Raw genomic sequence first — 19,848 nt, forward strand, 5'->3', positions numbered from 1 at the left:
CTCGTTGCGTTGCACTTCCAGCTTCCAGCAGCACGCAATCTCTCAGAGGGCCCAAACAACAGCAGCCACCTCACTACAGGTAGAATTCCCAGCAAGGGATTCAGGGGGAGATGGTGGTGAAGTCTTTTGCCCCTGAGACTTCAAAACAGGAGGCAAGTTCAGTCACAAGCCCTTGTAGATCTTCCTCAAGATAGTAAAAAGTTGGCGCAAAGTTCCTTTTCTCCTTTCCTTGGCAATAAAGTAATCACTGCAGGCTAACCCCAACAGCAACAGCACAGGGGCAGTAATCTTCCTTCAGCTTCTCCAGTTCATCTCCTTGGCAAAGGGTTCGTCTTGATTCCCAGAAGTGATCTAAAGTTCTGGGGTCTGGGCTCCAATATTTATACTGCAAAATCCTTTGTCCTCTGAAGGCAGAGGGTGTCTGTGCCTAGTCAAAACCAGTTTTGTCCTCCTGGGTGCAGCTTCCTGGGAGGTGGTGGAGACAGCATTGTTTAAAAGCAGACCTGGCGCAGGTAGCTGAAAGGAAAACTCCTCCATGGAATATACAAACCTATCAGAGACATGCTGGATGGTTAGGCAAGAAAATACCTACTTTCTAAAAGTGGTATTTTCAAACACAGAATGAAAAAATCACCCACACTAAAAGATGTATTTTAGCATTCTGAGTTCAGGTATACTAAACTTTATTTTTCTATCTTGTTCCTAGGATTATAAGATGTTATAATCAAACTGCCCATTCTGGCCTATCGGAACAGATAGACTTGCAATATTGAAAAACGAAATTGGCTGTAGTTAACTATCAGGACATGCCACACACATCAGGGCATGTCCTACCTTTTACATACAACGCACCCTGCCCTTGGGCCTACCTTAGGGGTGACTAATATGTAGAAAAGGGAAGGTTTAGGGACTGGCAAGTGGGTGCACTTCCCAAGTTGACCTTGCAGTCCCAGACTGCACACAGACTCTGCAATGGCAGGCCTGAGCCATATTTTATAAGCTGCCTCTGTGGGTGGCACAACCAGTGCTGAAAGTCCACCAGCAGCATTTGATTTACAGGCCCTGGGCACACATGGTGCACTGTACTAGGGTCTGACAAGTAAATCAGATAAGCTAATCATGGAGTCACTAATCCATTACAACAATTTAAAATAGGGATCACTTGCACTTTGCCACTGAATAGCAGTGGCAAAGTGCCCAAAGCATTTAGACCAGCAAAAACATAGCAAAAACACAAGAGGCAACAACAAAAAAATGGAAGGGAGCCCTACGCCAATGGTGCCAGGTCTAACACGTGTTCCCTCCAGCTGAAATGTGGGGAGAACTACCCACCCCTTGGGAGTTCTCTTCACTAAGGCGGAAAATCTGGACAGACCATCAGCATTGGGGTGTTCTGTACTAGGGTGGTGTTCCACTGTGAAGTCCATCCCCTGTAGGGAAATGGACCACCTCAACAGCTTTGGATTCTCACCCCTCATCTGTATCAACCATCTGAGGGGCCTGTGGTCTGTCTGAACCCGGAAGTGAGTCTTAAACAAGTATGTCTCAACGTCTTCAGTGCCCAGACCACAGCAAATGCCTCATGCTCAATTGCACTCCACCTCTGTTCCTGTGAAAGTAACCTCCTACTGATGAAGGCTACAGGTTGGTCTATGCCCTTCTCATTCATCTGTGAAAGTACAGCCCCATGCGCTGAAGCGTCTGTCTGCACAATGAATTCTTTAGAGAAGTTAGGCGCCTGAAGCACTGGCGCCATGCACATGGCAGTCTTCAGGGCATCAAAAGCTTTCTGACAGGTGTCAGTCCAGTTCACTTTTTTGGGCTGCTTCCTGGAAGTCAGCTCTGTCAAGGGTGAAACAATGCTTCCATACCCCTTGACAAAACTCCTGCAGAACCCTCTGAATCTTAAAAAGGTTATCACCCCTGTCTGGGTTTTGGGGGGTTCCCAAGCCAGGATGGTGTTAATCTTGGGCTGTATGGGTGCCACCTGGCCGCTCCCAACCTGGTGTCCCAAGGTCACCACAGAACCCGTCCCGATCTGGCACTTACTCGCCTTGATCGTGAGGCCCGCCCTCTGCAGCGCCATCAACACTTCCCAGAGGTGGCACAGATGTTCTTCCTAACTGGCGCTGAACACTGCGATATCATCCAGCTAGGCGGCACTGAAATCTTCCAGTCCAACCAACACCTGGTTGACCAACCTCTGAAAGGTGGCAGGGGCATTCTTCCTCCCAAAGAGCTAAACCCGGAATTGGTAGTGCCCATCTGGTGTGGAGAATGCTGACCTCTCTCTTGCCCCATCAGTTAAGGTGATCTGCCAGTACCCAGACGTTAAATCAAACGTACTGAGGTACCGAGCAGCCCCTAACCGATCAATGAGCTCATCAGCTCTGGGGATGGGGTGCCCGTCAGTCCTGGTGACTGAATTGAGCCCTGGGTAGTCCACACAGAACCGGAGTTCTGGCGTGGCACCCGGTGTGTCAGCCTTTGGGACCAAGACCACTGGGCTGGGCCAAGGACTGTTTGAGGATTCAATCACCCCTAACGCAAGCATCTTGGAGACCTCCTCCTTGATGCAAGCTCTCACCCTGTCAGTTACTCTGAAGTTTTGTGCTTAACAGGAGAATTGTCCCCAGTGTCCACATCATGGACACACCAACCAGTGACACTGGGAGTCAGGGAGAACACATCAGAAAACTGTCCCAACAGTTGGCGACTGTCATCCTGCTGCTCAGGGGTCAGGGTGGAAGAGAGGTTTATACCATCCACTGACCCATCCTGCTATTTCACAGACAGGAGGTCAGGAAGAGGCTCAGTCTCCTCCACCATTCCATCATCTGTTGCTAGTTGCATGCCCACTTCGGATCTCTCCAGGTGGGGCTTCAGGCGGTTTACATGCAGGACCCGCAAAGGGTTCCTAGGAGACCGCAAGTCCACCAAGTAGGTGACATCACTCTTGCGCTCCACCACCTCAAATGGTCTGGTCCACTTATCCTGGAGCACACAAGGCTCCACGGGGGCCATGACCCACACATTCTGATTGCACCATCGCTTCATCTCTTCCTGACTGGCTTCCAGTTTCGCCTGAGCGAGTTGTCTGAAACACCGCGTTTGGTTTTTGAAGGCCAGCATGTAGTTATATACATCCTGGAGAGGTTTACTGGGAGCTTTCGCCCTGCCTTATTTTACCAAACTCAGAGGTCCTCTTACAGGGTGACCATACAGCAGTTCAAAGGGACTGAACCCTAATAACTTCTGTGGCACCACTCTGTAAGCAAACAGCGCCCTCTGCCTGGTCGCCCCCACACCTCCCGCCTGCTCCTTACCTGCTGAGCCTCCTGCTGCCACCTGCTGCCTGAGCCACCTCAGGGCCGCCGAGCGCCGCCCCAGCCGCCACAGGGCCGCTGAGCGGCGCCCCAGCCACCTCAGAGCCGCCACCGAGCCCCCAGGTTTCCCGCCGCTACCAACGAGACCCCGCCCCCCACCCACCGATTGGGTCCCGCGCTCCCCGCCTCCCTGCAGACCCTCCCTCCCGGCTCCCCTCTTATGACGCCCCCAGAGCGACCGCGCAGCGGACGCGCGCAGCGGGAGCACCGATTGACCGCCGAAGGTGCGCCAAAGGTAAGCCCGTCAGCGCCCGTCCGCGCCTGGACCGCGCCCAGCGCCAGAACCCCTGGCCCCCGCAGAGGCCACCCCACCCGCCGGACTTACGATGCCGCCACCCTCAACGCACTCAACACCGGCCGAACCCCCGGGTGCTACCGAGCCACTCCGAGACGCACCCACGGACCCTTCACCTGCCAGTCCTGCAAGTTCTCCTGCATCCGGACCTGCACTGCTTCAGCACCCACCAAACGGAACACCAGCAGCAACCACCTCAAGTGCATCCTGCTCAACACCCGCTCCGTCCACAGACACGCCGTTCAACTCTGGAACCTCCTCGACACCACAGCTCCTGACGTTGCCTTCCTCACGGAAACCTGGATGAACGACTCCTCAGCGCCCGACATCGCCATCGCCATCCCAGAGGGCTACAAGATCATCCGGAGAGACCGCGACAACCAGACTGGAGGAGGCATCGCCATCATCCACAGGGACACCATCCGTATCTCGACCAACGCCGACGACACCCTGACAACCGCCGAACACCTGCACTTCCAGATCCACACCGACCCCAAGACCACCCTCAGAGGCACCCTGATCTACCGACCCCCGGGACCACGCACTCAATTCAGCGAAGACATCGCCGACTTCATCAGCCCGCACGCCCTCCCCTCTGCTGACTACATCCTCCTCGGGGACATCAACTTCCACCTGGAGAACAACAACGACCGCAACATCACCACCCTGCTTGACAACCTCGCCACCCTCGGACTCAAGTAGCTGGTGACCACCCCCACCCACCTCGCCGGACACACACTCGACGCCGTCTTCTCGTCCAGCAAAGACATCTCCTTCAGCCACGCCACTGGACGGACCACAGCTGCATCCACTTCACCTTCAAAAGAACCACGGTCCACCACCACCAGCAACAGGCTGCACGAAGAAGCTGGAACAAGATCACAGCCGAACAACTCGCCGCATCCCTGAGCCAGCACCCTCCCGCCAGCTCACCGAACCCCAGCCAAGCCGCCGACAACCTCACGAAATGGATCTCCACCTGCGCGGACGAGCTCGCCCCTCTGAGGACCCCGCCCAGCAGACCCGGAAGCAAGAAGGCCCCGTGGTTCACCGACGAACTCAAGAGCTCCAAGAAGAACTGCCGTGCCCTCGAGAAAGCCTGGAGAAGAGACCCAACGCCGGACAACATGACTACCCTCAAGCTCGCCACCCGAATGCACCATCAACTGATCCACGCCACCAAGAAAACAGCATTCAAGGACCGGCTGGACAACAACGCACACAACAGCAAGGAACTCTTCAACATCGTCAGAGAGCTCTCCAACCCCAACGCCGGAACCAACGACATCACCCCATCGCAAGACCTCTGCAACTCCCTCGCCTCCTACTTCCACAACAAGATCGCTGACATACACAACAGCTTCAGAACACAACCAACGCTCCCCACGACCAAACCAACGCCCCCCACCACCACCCTCAACGCCTGGACACCGATCAACCTCGAAGACACCATCAGCACGATGAACTCCATCCACTCCGGATCCCCAACCGACCCCTGCCCTCACCACATCTTCAACAAGGCCGACGCTGTCATCGCACCCCACCTGCGGGACATCATCAACACCTCCCTCAACACCGCCACCTTCCCTGAGAGCTGGAAGCACGCCGAACTCAGCGCTCTACTAAAGAAACCAACGGCGGACCCCACCAAACTCAAGAACTACCGCCCCATCTCGCTCCTCCCGTTTCCAGCCAAAGTCATCGAGAAGACCGTCAACAAGCAACTGGCAGCCTTCCTCGACCCATCCCAGTCAGGCTTCCGGGCCAACCACAGCACCGAGACCGCCCTCATCGCTGCCACCGACGACATCCGAACCCTGCTGGACAACGGAGAAACAGCGGCCCTCATCCTCCTGGACCTCTCCGCGGCATTCAACACTGTCTGCCACCGCACCCTAGTGCAGCGCCTCAGCAACGTCGGGATCGAGGAGAAGGCACTGGAATGGATCATCTCCTTCCTCACCGGAAGGACACAGAGAGTCCGCCTGCCCTCGTTCAGATCAGAAGCCACGGAAGTCATCTGCGGCGTCCCTCAGGGCTCCTCGCTCAGCCCCACCCTCTTCAATGTCTACATGAGCCCCCTTGCGGCCATCGCACGCCAACACAACCTGAACATCATCTCCTACGCCGATGACACCCAGCTGATCCTCTCCCTGACCAACGACCCCGCCACCGCCAGAGCCAACCTACACGAAGGGATGAAAAACGTGGCCGAGTGGATGACGACCAGCCGCCTGAAACTGAACACAGACAAGACGGAAGTCCTCATCCTGGGCTCCTCACCCTCCGCCTGGGACGACTCCTGGTGGCCCCCCGCCCTGGGCAACGCACCCAAACCGACAGACCACGCACGCAACCTGGGCTTCATCCTGGACTCCTCCCTCTCCATGACCATACAAGTCAACGCCGTCTCCTCGTCCTGTTTCAACATCCTGCGCATGCTACGTAAGATCTTCCGGTGGATCCCCACCGAGACCAGGAAGACGTCACCCAGGCCCTCGTCACCAGTCGACTGGACTACGGCAACGCCCTCTACGCCGGTACCACCGCCAAGCTCCAGAAGAGACTCCAGCAGATCCAGAACACCTCGGCGAGACTCATCCTCGACGTCCCCAGAGAGACCTGCACTGGCTCCCGATCAACAAAAGAATCACCTTCCGGCTCCTCACCCACGCGCACAAAGCCCTACACAACCAAGGCCCGACCTACCTCAACAGCCGCCTCAACTTCTACGCTCCCAAACGCCACCTCCGCTCGACCAGTCACGCCCTCGCCGCCGTACCCCGCATCCACAGAGCGACAACAGGAGGAAGATCCTTCTCCCACCTGGCCGCCAAGACTTGGAACGCCCTCCCGACCGACCTACGCCTGACCCAAGACCACCTCTCCTTCAGGAAGAAGCTCAAGACCTGGTTGTTCGAGCAGTAGCGGACCCCCCTTCCCCAAGCGCCTTGAGACCCTCCGGGTGAGTAGTGCGCGTTATAAATGCCTATGATTGATTGATTGATAGAAGGTGTGGCAAGAGGACGTCCCAGTTATGCCTCATAGGTTCCTCAAGACCCATAATCATGCCTTTGAGGGTCCGGTTGAATCTCTCAACCAGCCCATTACCTTGGGGGTGGTAAGGAGTGGTGAACTTGTAGGTTACACCACACTCCTGCCACAGGGACTTCATATACTTGGATATGAAGTTGGTATCACGGTCTGACACCACCTCTCTGGGGAACCCCACACAGGAGAAAATCCCCATCAACGCACGACCCATCACGGGGGCCATCACAGTCCGGAGAAGGATGGCTTTCGGGTAACGGGTGGCATGGTCCACCAAGACCAGGATGAACCTGTTGCCCATGGCTGTCTTGGGATCCAGAGGCCCCACAATGTCAATGCCCACCCATTCAAAGGCGGTGCTGACCACTGGGAAAGGCTGGAGAAGAGACTTTTGCTTCCTCCCACTCTTACCACTTGCCTGGCAAGTCTGACAGGTCCTGCAATGAGTATCTGAACTCTTGCACATTTAGGGCCAATAAAAGTGGGTGACCAGCCTTTCAAAGGTCTTGTCCTGCCCCAAATGTCCTGCTAAAGGCACATAATGAGCCAGCCCCAGTAGGAAGGCTCTGAAGCGCTGGGGTACCACCAGCACACGGGCTGACCCAGGCTCAGCAACCTTAGGCTCGCTATACAAAAGACCATTCTCCCAGTAGATCCAATGTGATCCAGACTGATCACCTGCTGCCTGGTTTGTGGCCTGTTGCCGCAAACCCACAAGAGAAGGGCACTTCCTCTGCTCCTCACAGAACTCTTCCCTGGAGGGTCCTCCTTCCTGCTGCCAATGGGTCAGCTCAGGTAGGTCCCCCAGTTCACCTATTGCTCCCCTGTAGGTTCCAGGACATCCCCCTCAAGGTCTGCCTCTTCCTGGACCATGGGAGCTTTGGGAGCTGGTTTCCCATGCCCCTGTCTCTTCTCTTTAAGGCAGGCACCTGGGACACTCTTTCTGGCTCCAGGTCCCATTGAACACCCTTACTGGCTGCCATGGACTGAGTGGTCACACACACCCACTCTGGAAAACCCAACATCTCCAAATGAGCACTTCGTTCCACCTTACCCCAAGGGGAGATCTCCAAATCATTGCCCAACAGACAGTCAACAGGCATGGCTGGCCTCACGGCTACTTGAGGGTACCTGAGACCCCCAACTAAAGTGAACCTGAGCCACCTTGCAGTGGCTCTCTGTGTTGTCAGCTGCAACGACAGGGTAAAATGCATTGGGGATCACGCTCTCTTAAGACACCAGCCAACAACTGTCAGCTGTCACACTGGGTCCAGTGTCTCTCAGAGCCTCCACCCTATGGCCATTGATGGTCACCCACTGCCTGTATTTTTTTGTGTTATCAGGCAGCTGGGTCCTGGGGACCACCTCACAGTCTCCTAAAGAGACTAGGGACATCTCTGCTGGACCCCACCCACCTTGGGCACCCATCTCCTCACCCAGGGCTACACTAGCCATCTGCCGGGGTGGTGCACCATTGGGTGCTGTTTTACCTTTGTTGGGACAATGAGAATCCCAGAAGAAGTGGCCCACCAGACCACAACCAAAACATCTCTTGGGACCTGTCTGAACAGGCTTATCTGTCGGGATCCCTGACTTCTTCTCAGGGGGAGGCTGGGAACCCTTCCCTTGGTACCCTTGGGGATTACTTTGGGGCCCTTTCTGGAACTCTCTCTGTTCACCCTTGTCCTCCCCACTCTTCTGCTGGGGACCCTGCCCACCTGTGGCGGAGTCTTCCACATGACCCTTGTGGACCCGGGTACTAACCCAGTGGTCCGCCTCCTCAGCAAGCTTCCTCGGGTTAGTCAGCTTGCCATCAACAAGGTGCTGGCGTAGCTCTGGAAAACAATTACTAGACAAGTGCTCCCATACAATCAAGTCATAGAATGCTTCAAAATCATTAACTTTGCTACCCTTCACCCAACCATCCAATGCTCTGAAAAAGAAAAGATAGATATTCCACCCAAGTACTTGACTCCTGTTTCTTACAATTCCTAAACCTTTATCTATACAGCTCTGGGGTCAACCTATACCTGGTCATTAAGGCTTCCTTCTTGTGGACATAGGAATTCTGATCCTCAGAGGACAAATCTAACAAGGTATCCTGTCCTACACTGAGGAACCGCCCCCACAGCCCCGCTCCCCAATCCTTCTCAGGGACCCGGTGGGAGGTCATAGCTACCTCATAGGCGTTAAACCATTGCCCAATATATTCATTCTTGTGGAACTCCTTAATGACATATTTGGGGATGAATACTCTTGTTTCTACAGGCACGGATGGTGTGCTGCCACCAGGGAGGTAATTTCTAAACTCTTGGCTTTCAATTCCAAATCCCTCAACATCCTTTCATGCTCTAAATGCATTTTCTTCTCTTCCAAGGCTAACTTCTTATTCTCTAACTCCATCTGACCACCCATTTTGAGCTTGGCTAGCTCCATCCTATGCATTCTATCTCTCTCCCTGTCCTCCAGCTCTTCTGGGGACAGGCCCTTTGAAGAAACACTGCTGCCTGGCCTGGAAGGTACTTTCGCCCCGGTCAGGCCCAATGGCCCATCCAACTGTTCATCTGTATTCTCTGCCTCATCCCTAGGCTCTTCAGGATGCTCAGTAGCATTCCTAGATTCCAACCAGGCCCTGAGCGCCTTTTGGAACTCTTCCTTCTTGGTGATGCCTTTCACAGGCATTTTAAATATTTTACATAAGGTTGTAAGCTGAGGCACAGAGTAGGTATCCATCCTATCTTCTTCAAATTGTAGATCCATAGATGTGTTGGATGCTGCTTTGGTCATGGTGGCAAGAATTGGCAGTATTTAGCAAAAATAGAAGTCCCAAGGAAAAAACATTCTACCAAAATGTATGTGGTCATGTTATGGTCTGCACTCACTAGTAGTGTACACCAATCACTGTATATGAATCACAAATGCAAGTCAAAATCTTCACCGCTGACCACCAATGTTAAAAATGGGGGTCTCTAGTTGGCAATGGTTTGCACCTTTGTCCAAATGGGGACCTTTGCTTCTAGTCAGGGTAAGGGGCTACACTCCTAAAATAACCCCTGCTCACCCCCTTGGTAGCTTGGCACGAGCAGACAGGCTTATCTCAGAGGCAGTGTGTAAAGCATTTGTGAACACATACAGTAATACAGTGAAAACACTCAAAATGGACACCACACCAGTTTTGAAAAATACGTAATCTCTACTAGACTTAACACAAGGCCAAACGACATAATCCCCAATACTGTAATCAAAATAAGTCTTTAAAATGGTAGAAATAGCTTAGTTCAATGTAGATGGTAAAAGAGACACTTTACTCTCAAAGTACCTTGGACGCGTCACGCAAAACAAACAAAAGGGTGGCAGGGAAGGTGATGCGTCGGTTCCTTGCTTCGGGGGAGGTGATGCATTGGTTCCTTACTGCAGCACAGGGGAGGTGATGCGTCGGTTCCTTACCGGAGAGGAGGTGATGCGTCGGTTTCTTACTGCGTTCCAGTTACGATTTGACAAGATGGCACCTCGATGCGATTCGATGATCTGGTGCAACAAAAATGGCGTCTTTGATGCGATACGACAACTTGGATGCAATGCGTGCACGGCCGACGGCCGTGTGGTGACTCGGTAGACTCTTGAGCTAGAACAGGCCCTGCGACAAGCTTCTCCGGTGATGCAACGGCTGTGGCAGCGACATGCTTTTTTGGCGATGTAATGGCAACTGCTGCGGCGGCAACACGATTCTCCTCGTTGCGTTGCACTTCCAGCTCCCAGCGACACGCAGTCTCTCAGAGGGCCCAAACAACAGCAGGCACCTCACTGCAGGTAGAATTGCCAGCAAGGGAATTCAGGGGGAGCTTGTGGTGAAGTCTTTCGGTCCCTGAGACTTCAGAACAGGAGGTAAGGTCAGTCACAAGCCCTTGGACATCTTCCTCAAGATAGCAAAAAGTTGGCACAAAGTTCCTTTTCTCCTTTCCTTGGCAATAAAGTAACCACTGCAGGCCAACCCTAACAGCAACAGCACAGGGGCAGTAATCTTCCTTCAGCTTCTCTGGTTCTTCTCCTTGGCAAAGGGTTTGTCTTGATTTCTAGAAGTGATCTAAAGTTTTGGGGTCTGGGCCCCAATATTTATACTTCAAAATCCTTTGTCCTCTGAAGACAGAGGGTGTCTGTGCCTAGTCAAAACCAGTTTTGTCCTCCTGGGTGCAGCTTCCTGGCAGGAGGTGGAGACAGCATTGTTGAAAGCAGACCTGGCCCATGTAGCTGAAAGGAAAACTCCTCCCCTACTCTCTATTCTATGAAGGCTCAGGTCAGTGAAAGGAAATCTCATCCCCCTACTCTTTATTCAATGCAGGGCCTATTCAGCCCAGCCCTAACCTATCAGACTGCTGGAGCCAAGGCCCTCTCCAGCCCCCTGTCACTCACAAACCAGACATGGAATACACAAACCTAGCAGAGTCATGCTGGATGGTTAGGCAAGAAAATACCTACTTTCTAAAAGTGGTATTTTCAAACACAGAATGTAAAAATCACCCACACTAAAAGATGTATTTTAGCATTCTGAGCTCAGGCATACTAAACTTTATTTTCCTATCTTGTGCCTAGGTTCAGTTAGGATTATAAGATGTTATAATCAAACTGCCAATCTGGCCTATGGAAACAGATAGCCTTGCAATAGTCAAAAACAAAATTAGCAGTAATTCACTATCACAACATGCCACACACATCAGGCCATATCCTACCTTTTACATACAATGTACCCTGCCCTTGGGCCTACCTTAGGGGTGACTAATATGTAGAAAGGGGAAGGTTTAGGGACTGGCAAGTGGGTTCCCTTGTCAAGTCGACCTGGCAGTCCCAGACTGCACACAGGCTCTGCAAAGGCAGGCCTGAGCCACATTTTTTCAGCTGCCACTGTGGGTGGCACAACCAGTGCTGCAAGCCCACCAGTAGCATTTGGTTTACAGGTCCTGCGCACACATGGGGCACTGTACTAGGGTCTGACAAGTAAATCAAATAAGCCAATCATGGAGTCACTAATCCATTACAACAATTTACAATAGGGAGCACTTGCACTTTGGCACTGAATAGCAGTGGCAAATTGCCAAAAGCATCTAGACCAGCAAAAACATAGCAAAAACACAGGAGGCAACAGCAAAAAAGTGGAAGGGAGACCCACGCCAATGGTGCCAGGTCTAACAATTTCCAAACTTGTTTGCCAGGTTTCATATGATTTACAGTAGGTAAAGCATTATTTCAATTTGTTTTACTTGTGATAATATCTTTTGCATTTTTTTGTTTGAGTTTACCGCCCATGCCGTCGGGGGCTGCTTTAAGGCATGTTTGACCTGGCATCATTGGCATGAGTCTCTCCTCCATTTTTTTCCGTTTGCCTCCTCTGTTTACGATGTTTTTGCTGGAATATTGCTTTGGGCACTGTGCCACTGCTGATCAGTGCCACAGTGCAAGTGCTCCCTATGTTAAATTGTTACATTGATTGGTGTTACCATGATTGGCTTGGTTGACTTACTGTTCAGACCCTAGTCTAGTGCACTGCGTGTGCCAAGGGCATGTAAGTTAACTGCTGCTGGTGGGCTTGCAGCACTGGTTGTGCCACCCACAGAAGCAGCGTGTAAAATGTGTCTCAGGCCTGCCATCGCAGAGCCTGTGTGCAGTCCCTGACTGCCATGTCGACTTGGCAAGGAAACCTACTTGCCAGTCTCTAAAACCTTCACTTTGCCACATTTCAGACACCTCTATGGTAGGCCCTAGGGCTGGGTGCATTGTTGGTAAAAGTTAGGTTATGCCCTGATGTGTGTGGCATGACCTAATAGTGAATTACAGCCATTTTCGTTTTTCACTATTGAAGGGCTACCTGCCTCCAATAGGCCAGAATGGGCAGACTGATTATTAACTCCATTATAATCTATCTGACTCAGGGAGCATGGTAGCAGGTCGAGTTTAGTATCCCTGAACTCAGAATTTAGCAACACACCCTTTAGGATGGATGGTTTTTAAATTCTGTGTTTGAAAATAGCCCTTTTAGAAAGTGGCTATTTTCTTGTCCAACTATCCACCGGTCTCTGCTGGTTTGGTGTGTGTGTGTCAGGGGCTGGGTGGCTCCAGAGGTCTGAATGAGTCAGTGTGGGGTGAATGAAGCATCTACACTTAGAGTGGGGGAAGAGTAGTCCCTGATAGCCTGCCCTGCCTGACACAATGCTGGCTCCACCTCCTGCCGGGCGACTGATAGCCCTGCTCCTGCCAGTGACAATACTGGCTCCGCCTCCTGCTGGGCGGCTGAGGACCCTGCCCTGCTCAGTGAATAGGCCAGGTGCCTCTGCCTGGCAACACCCACAACAAACCCAGGATGGGGGGAATTTCCCTGCTTGGACAAAGGGAACAAAGCAGAAAAGGGGTATAAGAGAAGGACCCCTGAACCAAGAACTCAGATCACTTCTGACAAAGAAACCTCTACCAAGGACAAGAAGCCTGCTGATCTAAGGACTTGCCTCCCCCTTCTGCCAGTGTGCTGTTTACTGCGGGGAACCTGAAGCTGCTTCTTTATTTTTGCCAAGGAACAAGGAGAGAGGAATTTGGTGTGTACTCTCAAAAGCTTGCTAGAAAATCTCCAAGGGCTGGAAGAGTGCCAGCCTCCTGTTGAAGTCCCAGGGCCAAAGGACTTCACCCTCTACTGAATTTCTGGTTGCTGGAAAGTGTCATTTCCAGTGCACAGGGGAAATCTGCAGTCTCGACGCCGACGCCGCCGCCGAATCCAACTCGACATCGTGAGTAACGGCTCCAGTGTTCCGAGTCTTCGATGCCGGCCGCCGGGCCCGATCGACGCCAGTAGCGACGCCAGGAGTAGTGAGTATCGGCTCCAGCTCCAAGTGACCCCGTCTTGACGCCGGTATCGACGCCTCTGAGTAGTGAGTATCGGCTCCAGCTCTAAGCGACCCCGTCTCGACGCCGCTGCTGATCGCATCGACTCGACGCCCTTCTCGACGCCGTGAGCGCTGCCCCGTCCCGACACCTCTCGACGCCGCTGCGGATCGACCCAAATCCGAGGCGCGACCGACGCCGACCTCGACGCCGACATCTCGACGCCGTGGGTCATCGTTTTCTTCATTTCCAAAGGTACTGTGTTTGTGGGTTCTGTTGCAACTCCGGGCTCGACGTAGCGCTCCTCGCGGTCGACGCCGAACCTTGGGAATATCGTAAATTCGACGTCGTGTGACTCCTGTGGGGGTCACATTGTTGCCAAGAACTGTGTTTCAGAAGAATACTTACTTTTGTTGCTAAAGAACTATTTCCTAAGAAGAAACTTTACCTGAACTACTATTTATCCTTCCAAAGAGTATTTATTAAGATTGTGGTATATTTTTGTCGGTATTTGGTCTTGTGCTAAGCCTTATATAAAAATACTATTTTTATAATAACTCCTGTGTTGTGTCCATTTGTAGTGTATTCACTTTATTACTGTATGTGGTCATAAATGCTTAACACACTGCCTCTGAGATAAGCCTGTCTGCTCTGCCAAGCTACCAAGGGGGTAGCAGGGGTTATCTGAGTGTGTAATCCCCTTGCCCTGACTAGAGTTGGTGGGTCCCTATTTGTCAGAAGTGTATACCTCTGCCAACTAGAGACCGCCGGTTCTAACAAGGCACTAATACAATTTAGCATAATAACAAACCTTGATGGAATCTGCTTCCATATCTCATGTCATGCTTTTGTAAGTGACATTTTGTCTAGACATGCAGCCAACATTACATAACTGAATGTTTATTTCTTGAGTATCTGATCTGCCCTCCTTTCTCTTATGTCCCTTTTCGTTTCCTATTATTTAATCTCCTGTTCCTGGTGGTGTGTAGAGATAAAGTAGGGGGCCTCAATTATTTTCTATGTGAGTGTATTTCAGTATCTGTGAGTGGCTGTGTGTGATGCTAGACTTCTTCCAAGACTGTGCTGAAGTACATTTATGCCTGTGTGGTGACCTATTGGGTTGTAGCAACTTTAGAAGTTTTATTTTGTGAATAGTAATGGTCTTACTCTTGTTTGTGTCAATGTATGTATTCGCATGCCCCTCCTGGAACCTCTCCTCATGTTTTGCCAAACCCCTCCTGCTTTTGGGTAAGTATTCCCCATTTTTCTTTAACTTGCCCTGTCCCTCTCATATTTACACTTAAATTGTAAACTTATGTTTGTGGAGATCTCTGCAATGTTGACAGGGAAGTCTGTATAGAAAAGATAGGAAAGGCGTCAGTCTCCGCTATTAAGTTTGTGTGAGAAATTGGGTTATTGGTTGGTGGCGGGAGTGTAACTTTACTCAAGCAGCAACCAAAATTCTGGTCAGGGTGAAACACAAGCACACGCCATATGAACCTGTGTTGAATCCTCTGGTAGGATGGCAAAAAAGCAGTCAGGGTTAACTCAGAGGCCATGTGTAAAGTATGTATGCAGCACTTTAACAGTAATAAAGTGAAAACACCACAAAAGAGAGATGCCCACCAATTTAGAAAAACAGAGTAAAAGTTAATAAATTATTTTGACACAAAAATCTAATCATTAGAACCTGACATGCAATTTTAAAGGTTTTGAAGGAAGCAAACGCTAAGAAGCAAAAAGTGAAAAACGCAATTATCTGGTTGCGGTGGACCGTGCCTAAATCACAAGTTCAGGCTGACTGTGATTGAGCACGGACCAGCTACAGAACTGATTTCAGTCTGCTGCCTGGGCGTCAAGATGCAGAATGCTTGAGTTGGGCTACGCAGGCCAGCGTAGAGGAGTCGTCGATGAGGAGCTGCAATGTGTGGCCTAGCTTTGAAATACATAGCAATGTGGCCGAGTCGATGAAGCCTTTGACTGGAGCTTGTGATGCGAGGCCTTGCATTGTCACCAAGGGACCTTGGACGAGAGTTTGCAAGGACTTGTGCTGTGCTGCAGCAGCGCTGAAGACAAGATGCAGCGCACTGGGCGTCAAGCTGTTGTCATTGAAGAAACTACCTGGGTTGCTAAGCCTTGGGCTGTGATGTGCTAGGGACAGGATATGTCATGCTGGGCAGGTGCCAATAGTGAACTGTGTTGCGCTGCATCGAGATGCGAGGAGTTGCCTCAATGAAGCCTGTTAGTTCCCTGTGGCTTTAAACAGAGGGCCCAGCTGACTGACCCTTGAAATTTTCCTGGAGTTCTGTATCCACACAGGCAGGCTGTGTTCATCAGGGTAGCTCACAGCCGCAGAAGAGTCCTGGTGCAGCAACAGCAGTCCTTGATCAGCAAAGCTGAATTTGGGCAGCAGAGCAGACTTCTCAGCGGGCAGTACACGATGACTAACTGCCAGTCATGTGACCCAGGATACAGGCTGGACGCACCAAAGGGTTGGGATGAGAAAATGCCAACTTTGTAAAAGTGGAATATTCAGAAATGTGACTTCAAATCCAACTTTACCATTAAAAAGGGTTTTTAAATTACAATTCTTAAGAGATCAAACTCTACCTTCCTACCTGTTCCTCATTAAAAGCTATCACTAAATAAGTGTATGAAGCTAACCCAATGTTATCCTATGGGAGAGGTAATATGTGCAGTGGTGAAAAACTAATTTAAGAGTTTTTCCCTACCAGGGCATATCAAAGTTAAAAGTACATGTCCCACTTTTTAGATGCACTGCACCCTACCTTATGGGATGTGTAGGGCCTACCCTAGGGGTGACATATGTATTAAAAAGGAAGGTTTTGGCCTGGCAATAGGTTTATTTTTTCAGGTTGAAATGACAGTTTACAACTGCACACACAGACTACATATGGCATATGATTAAATGGGCTACTTAAGTGTCTGGCACAGCAAATGCTGCAGGCCCTCTAGTAGCATTTAACTTATAGGCCCTGGGTACACATAGTGCCACTTTACTAGAGACTTCCAAGTAAACTAAATGTGCCAATTGAGTGCAAGCCAATTTCACCTTGTTTGACGGAGAGAGCACAAGCACTTTAGCACTGTTTAGAAGTGATAAAGTGTATAGAGTCCTAAGGCCAACAAAAAGGAATTCAGCAAAAATAGGCATTAGGCAAAATGTTTGGGGAAGACACCCCCAAGGCAGACATGTCCAACAGTTTATGAATTGCATTTGGTAGTAATTAAATAGTACTGCTGTAACACTATTCTATGTGCTGCAAAATGCTGATTGTGAATAGGCCCTTAATCTCCCAGTTACATGCATTGGCGCAAAGGCAGGCTTCTTAAATTCCAACTGACTTGCATTGGGAAAGTGTGAGGCTTCTTAATCTCTCAATGACATGTAATATAACGGCATTTTTATTTTATTTAAATAGTGCACAATTGCCACTGGTGTCTTTGCAGCGGGGAAAGGTTCTTGGCATTCCTTGGAGACAAGGGAGACTCTAAATAGACAATTGGAGCGCTATTTATTTATTTTTAATCAATGCGTTAATTAAAAAATTAGGGAAACAGTGGGAATTGTATCCTCAATTTCCCATGAATTGAAGAGGAAATGCTGTTGTGGGTGAAAACACAACATTTTGTGGAAAAGGGCAATTTGTGACATGTTATAGTGTACTCGCACAGCTGCTCGCAGCCTCTTGTTCCAGTTATGTGCTCATTGAGGGTCCGATTTCAGGACCTTCGGTGAGCAGGCAGACCTTTGGAAATCGCATCCCATAATTTGTTTGCAGGTATGTGATGTCAGCCTCCTCCTCCTCCCCCTTCACCACACGCCCCGGATTCCCCTCCTCCTCTGCAGGCTCCTGCATCCCTCAGTCTCAGCCGCTGCTGCTCAGCATCAGCATCAGCTCCAGGGCTGGGATACGGGCGGCTTCATCAGCATCCGGCTTTGAGCATCCTCGGCGTCCCCGGGACCGCTGCCTCGCCAGGACTCGCTGTAGTCTCCGAATACCCGCAACCTCAGGATCCTCTGCCGTGCCGGGACTCCCACCATGCTGGCCCCTGGCCTCCTCCTACCGCTCCTCCTACCCCTGCTCCTGGGCACCGCCGCCGGAGCCGAGGGCGAGGCCCCGGCCAGAGAAGCCGGAGAAAGCACGGGCAATTTCATGGAGGACGAGCAATGGCTGTCTTCCATCTCCCAGTACAGCGGCAAGATCAAGCACTGGAACCGCTTCCGAGACGTGAGTGAGGGCGGAGGAGGGAGCGGGCGCGGCCGCATGCAGGTCACACCTGGGCGGAGAGGGCTGCTCGTCAGGGGGTGGGGGGAGAGAAGCAGCGGGACAAAAAGCCAGGATTTGTGGTGCGCATTGGTGGTGGAGGTATACTTGGAAGTGAGTGCACCCGGGTGGGTAGGGAGCCGGAGTAGCTGGGGACATGGCATTCAAGGAGGGGAAGAGAGGGGACAACTGTAGAGGAAGGTGGGGCCACTGGAGAGGGAGACACACAAAAACGGGAGAGGAAAGTGGGTGAGAGACTGAATGAGCAAACGCGATCAATAAGTGAATCTATAGGCATGGTATGCAGGCGGGGGGAGGGGCGGGAGAGTTAGGCGTCATTAGTGTACACGGGGCGAGGCATCGATGCGCACAGAATGACCTCTCACCCATGCAACGTTTTATGGATTGCGCAGACAGTGCGCTGCGTCCCTAGGAGGGCGCCGACCAGGAAGTTGCCCTCTAATCTTTGCCTGTATGTGATTGTATTGTTATCAGTGAGCGTGGAAGGAAAGTCGCTGAGCCCCGCGAGGGGTCGGGGGCGTGCTCCCAGGGGGTGCCCCTCTCCTCCCATGCCTTTCAGTACTCCTTGATATGTCTATGGGCAGGGCAGGCGCTTCATTGGGGGCTCGTTACAGTTGTTCTGTCACTAATATGTTTGTATCTATGGGACTAGGTGTACTGCACCAACTGAAAGGGTCATGGTATACACGGAGCCCTTTCGCCCCTGCGTTTGTGCAACCCTTGTATGCTGGTGTGGAGGAGATGGACTCCACCTTCGTCATCCTCTGGGGGGTGACCGGGAGGATGCTGGACTGAACGGGGAGTGGGGTCCCACCCAATGGTTTCTGAAAATCTACATGAATCTGTGGGGGCTGGGAAAGCAGTCGCTCGCCCCGACCCAGAGAGAGGAAGCCCCCCCCCCCCTGCATTTCTAAGGCACGCGGGTGCAGCCATTAGACTGCACCCCTGCTATCCATTGCGAGGGCTCGGTAAACACAGGTGTGTGGCGCACTTTCACTGCTGCGCCGCTGTATTTCTGCGTGAATCTTTGGGAAGGGCAAGCAGTACATTATAACCCCCTCCCACCACCCCACTTCTGGAATGGGGCCTAGTGCTCATCTGGTGTACAGCTTGCAAGGTGGGCGTAAGGTACCGGAGCCTGATAGCGCTACGAAATAATGACAATGTTGCGCTTTACAAACGTCTTTGAGCACGTCATTCATTACCACCCCCCCCGCATTTCCGTTCGCCCTATGTCTTCGAGTGGGACATATTGTCATCGACTCTGGCGAAGGCAGTGTGTCCGGGGCCATAGGACAAGGAAGGAAATGCACCCCCACCCCCCCCCCGACCGCTATTTGAAACTGTGAAATACACGAATGAGCAAGGTTCTGTGTGCTCCTCAGACCTCCGGGCCCCGGTGTCACTGAACCTGCTGCACCAATGGAATCTACGCCCCTGGGCGCTGGGTGGCATGGTTCACGTAGAGGAAAGGCAATCACTAATACTTTGGAGTGAGTCTGTTGCAATCTTTTGACAAGGGTGGTCAATATATCTCCATCGCTGGGGTCGGCGAGGGTGGGGCTCACGAAATGCATACACACTCAAGCCTGCATTTTTTAAATTACATTTTTATCTATGGTCAGCTCAAGCAACATGCTACACTCCCCTGTCTCCGTGACTGAGTGGGAATTGGAAATATTTGCCCATCCATGCAACACTCTGGCTCTCTGTGGCTGAGGGTAGGTCAGGCTGCATGATGCGCCCCAAGAAAGGTCACGTGGCCTTCAGAAGGAATCCCCTCCCACCCCTTCATCTGCAGACTCTGTATATTTGCAGCTGCAGGTCACAAACCTGTGTGTGCTGTGTACCAATGGTGCAGTAGACATGCATTTAAACAAAAATCATGCACCTCCTCGAGGTAGGCAAAATGAGGGGAAATGTTTTCATTCCTCCTCACTTT

At 51.6% G+C, this 19,848-nt stretch overlaps 1 protein-coding gene across 1 annotated transcript in view; it reads left to right on the forward strand.

The window, feature by feature from the left end:
• Positions 1–17,497: 17,497 nt before the first annotated feature.
• The window catches only part of SPOCK2 (SPARC (osteonectin), cwcv and kazal like domains proteoglycan 2), a 429,775-nt gene continuing 427,424 nt past the window's right edge, over positions 17,498–19,848 (forward strand). The window contains exon 1 of the mRNA XM_085603847.1: positions 17,498–17,849. Coding sequence (XP_085459973.1) covers positions 17,661–17,849 — 189 coding nt within the window. The 5' untranslated portion in view covers positions 17,498–17,660. The remainder of the gene's footprint in view (positions 17,850–19,848) is intronic.

Source organism: Triturus cristatus, chromosome 1_2, assembly GCF_964204655.1.
Source record: "Triturus cristatus chromosome 1_2, aTriCri1.1, whole genome shotgun sequence".
NCBI lineage: Eukaryota > Metazoa > Chordata > Amphibia > Caudata > Salamandridae > Triturus > Triturus cristatus.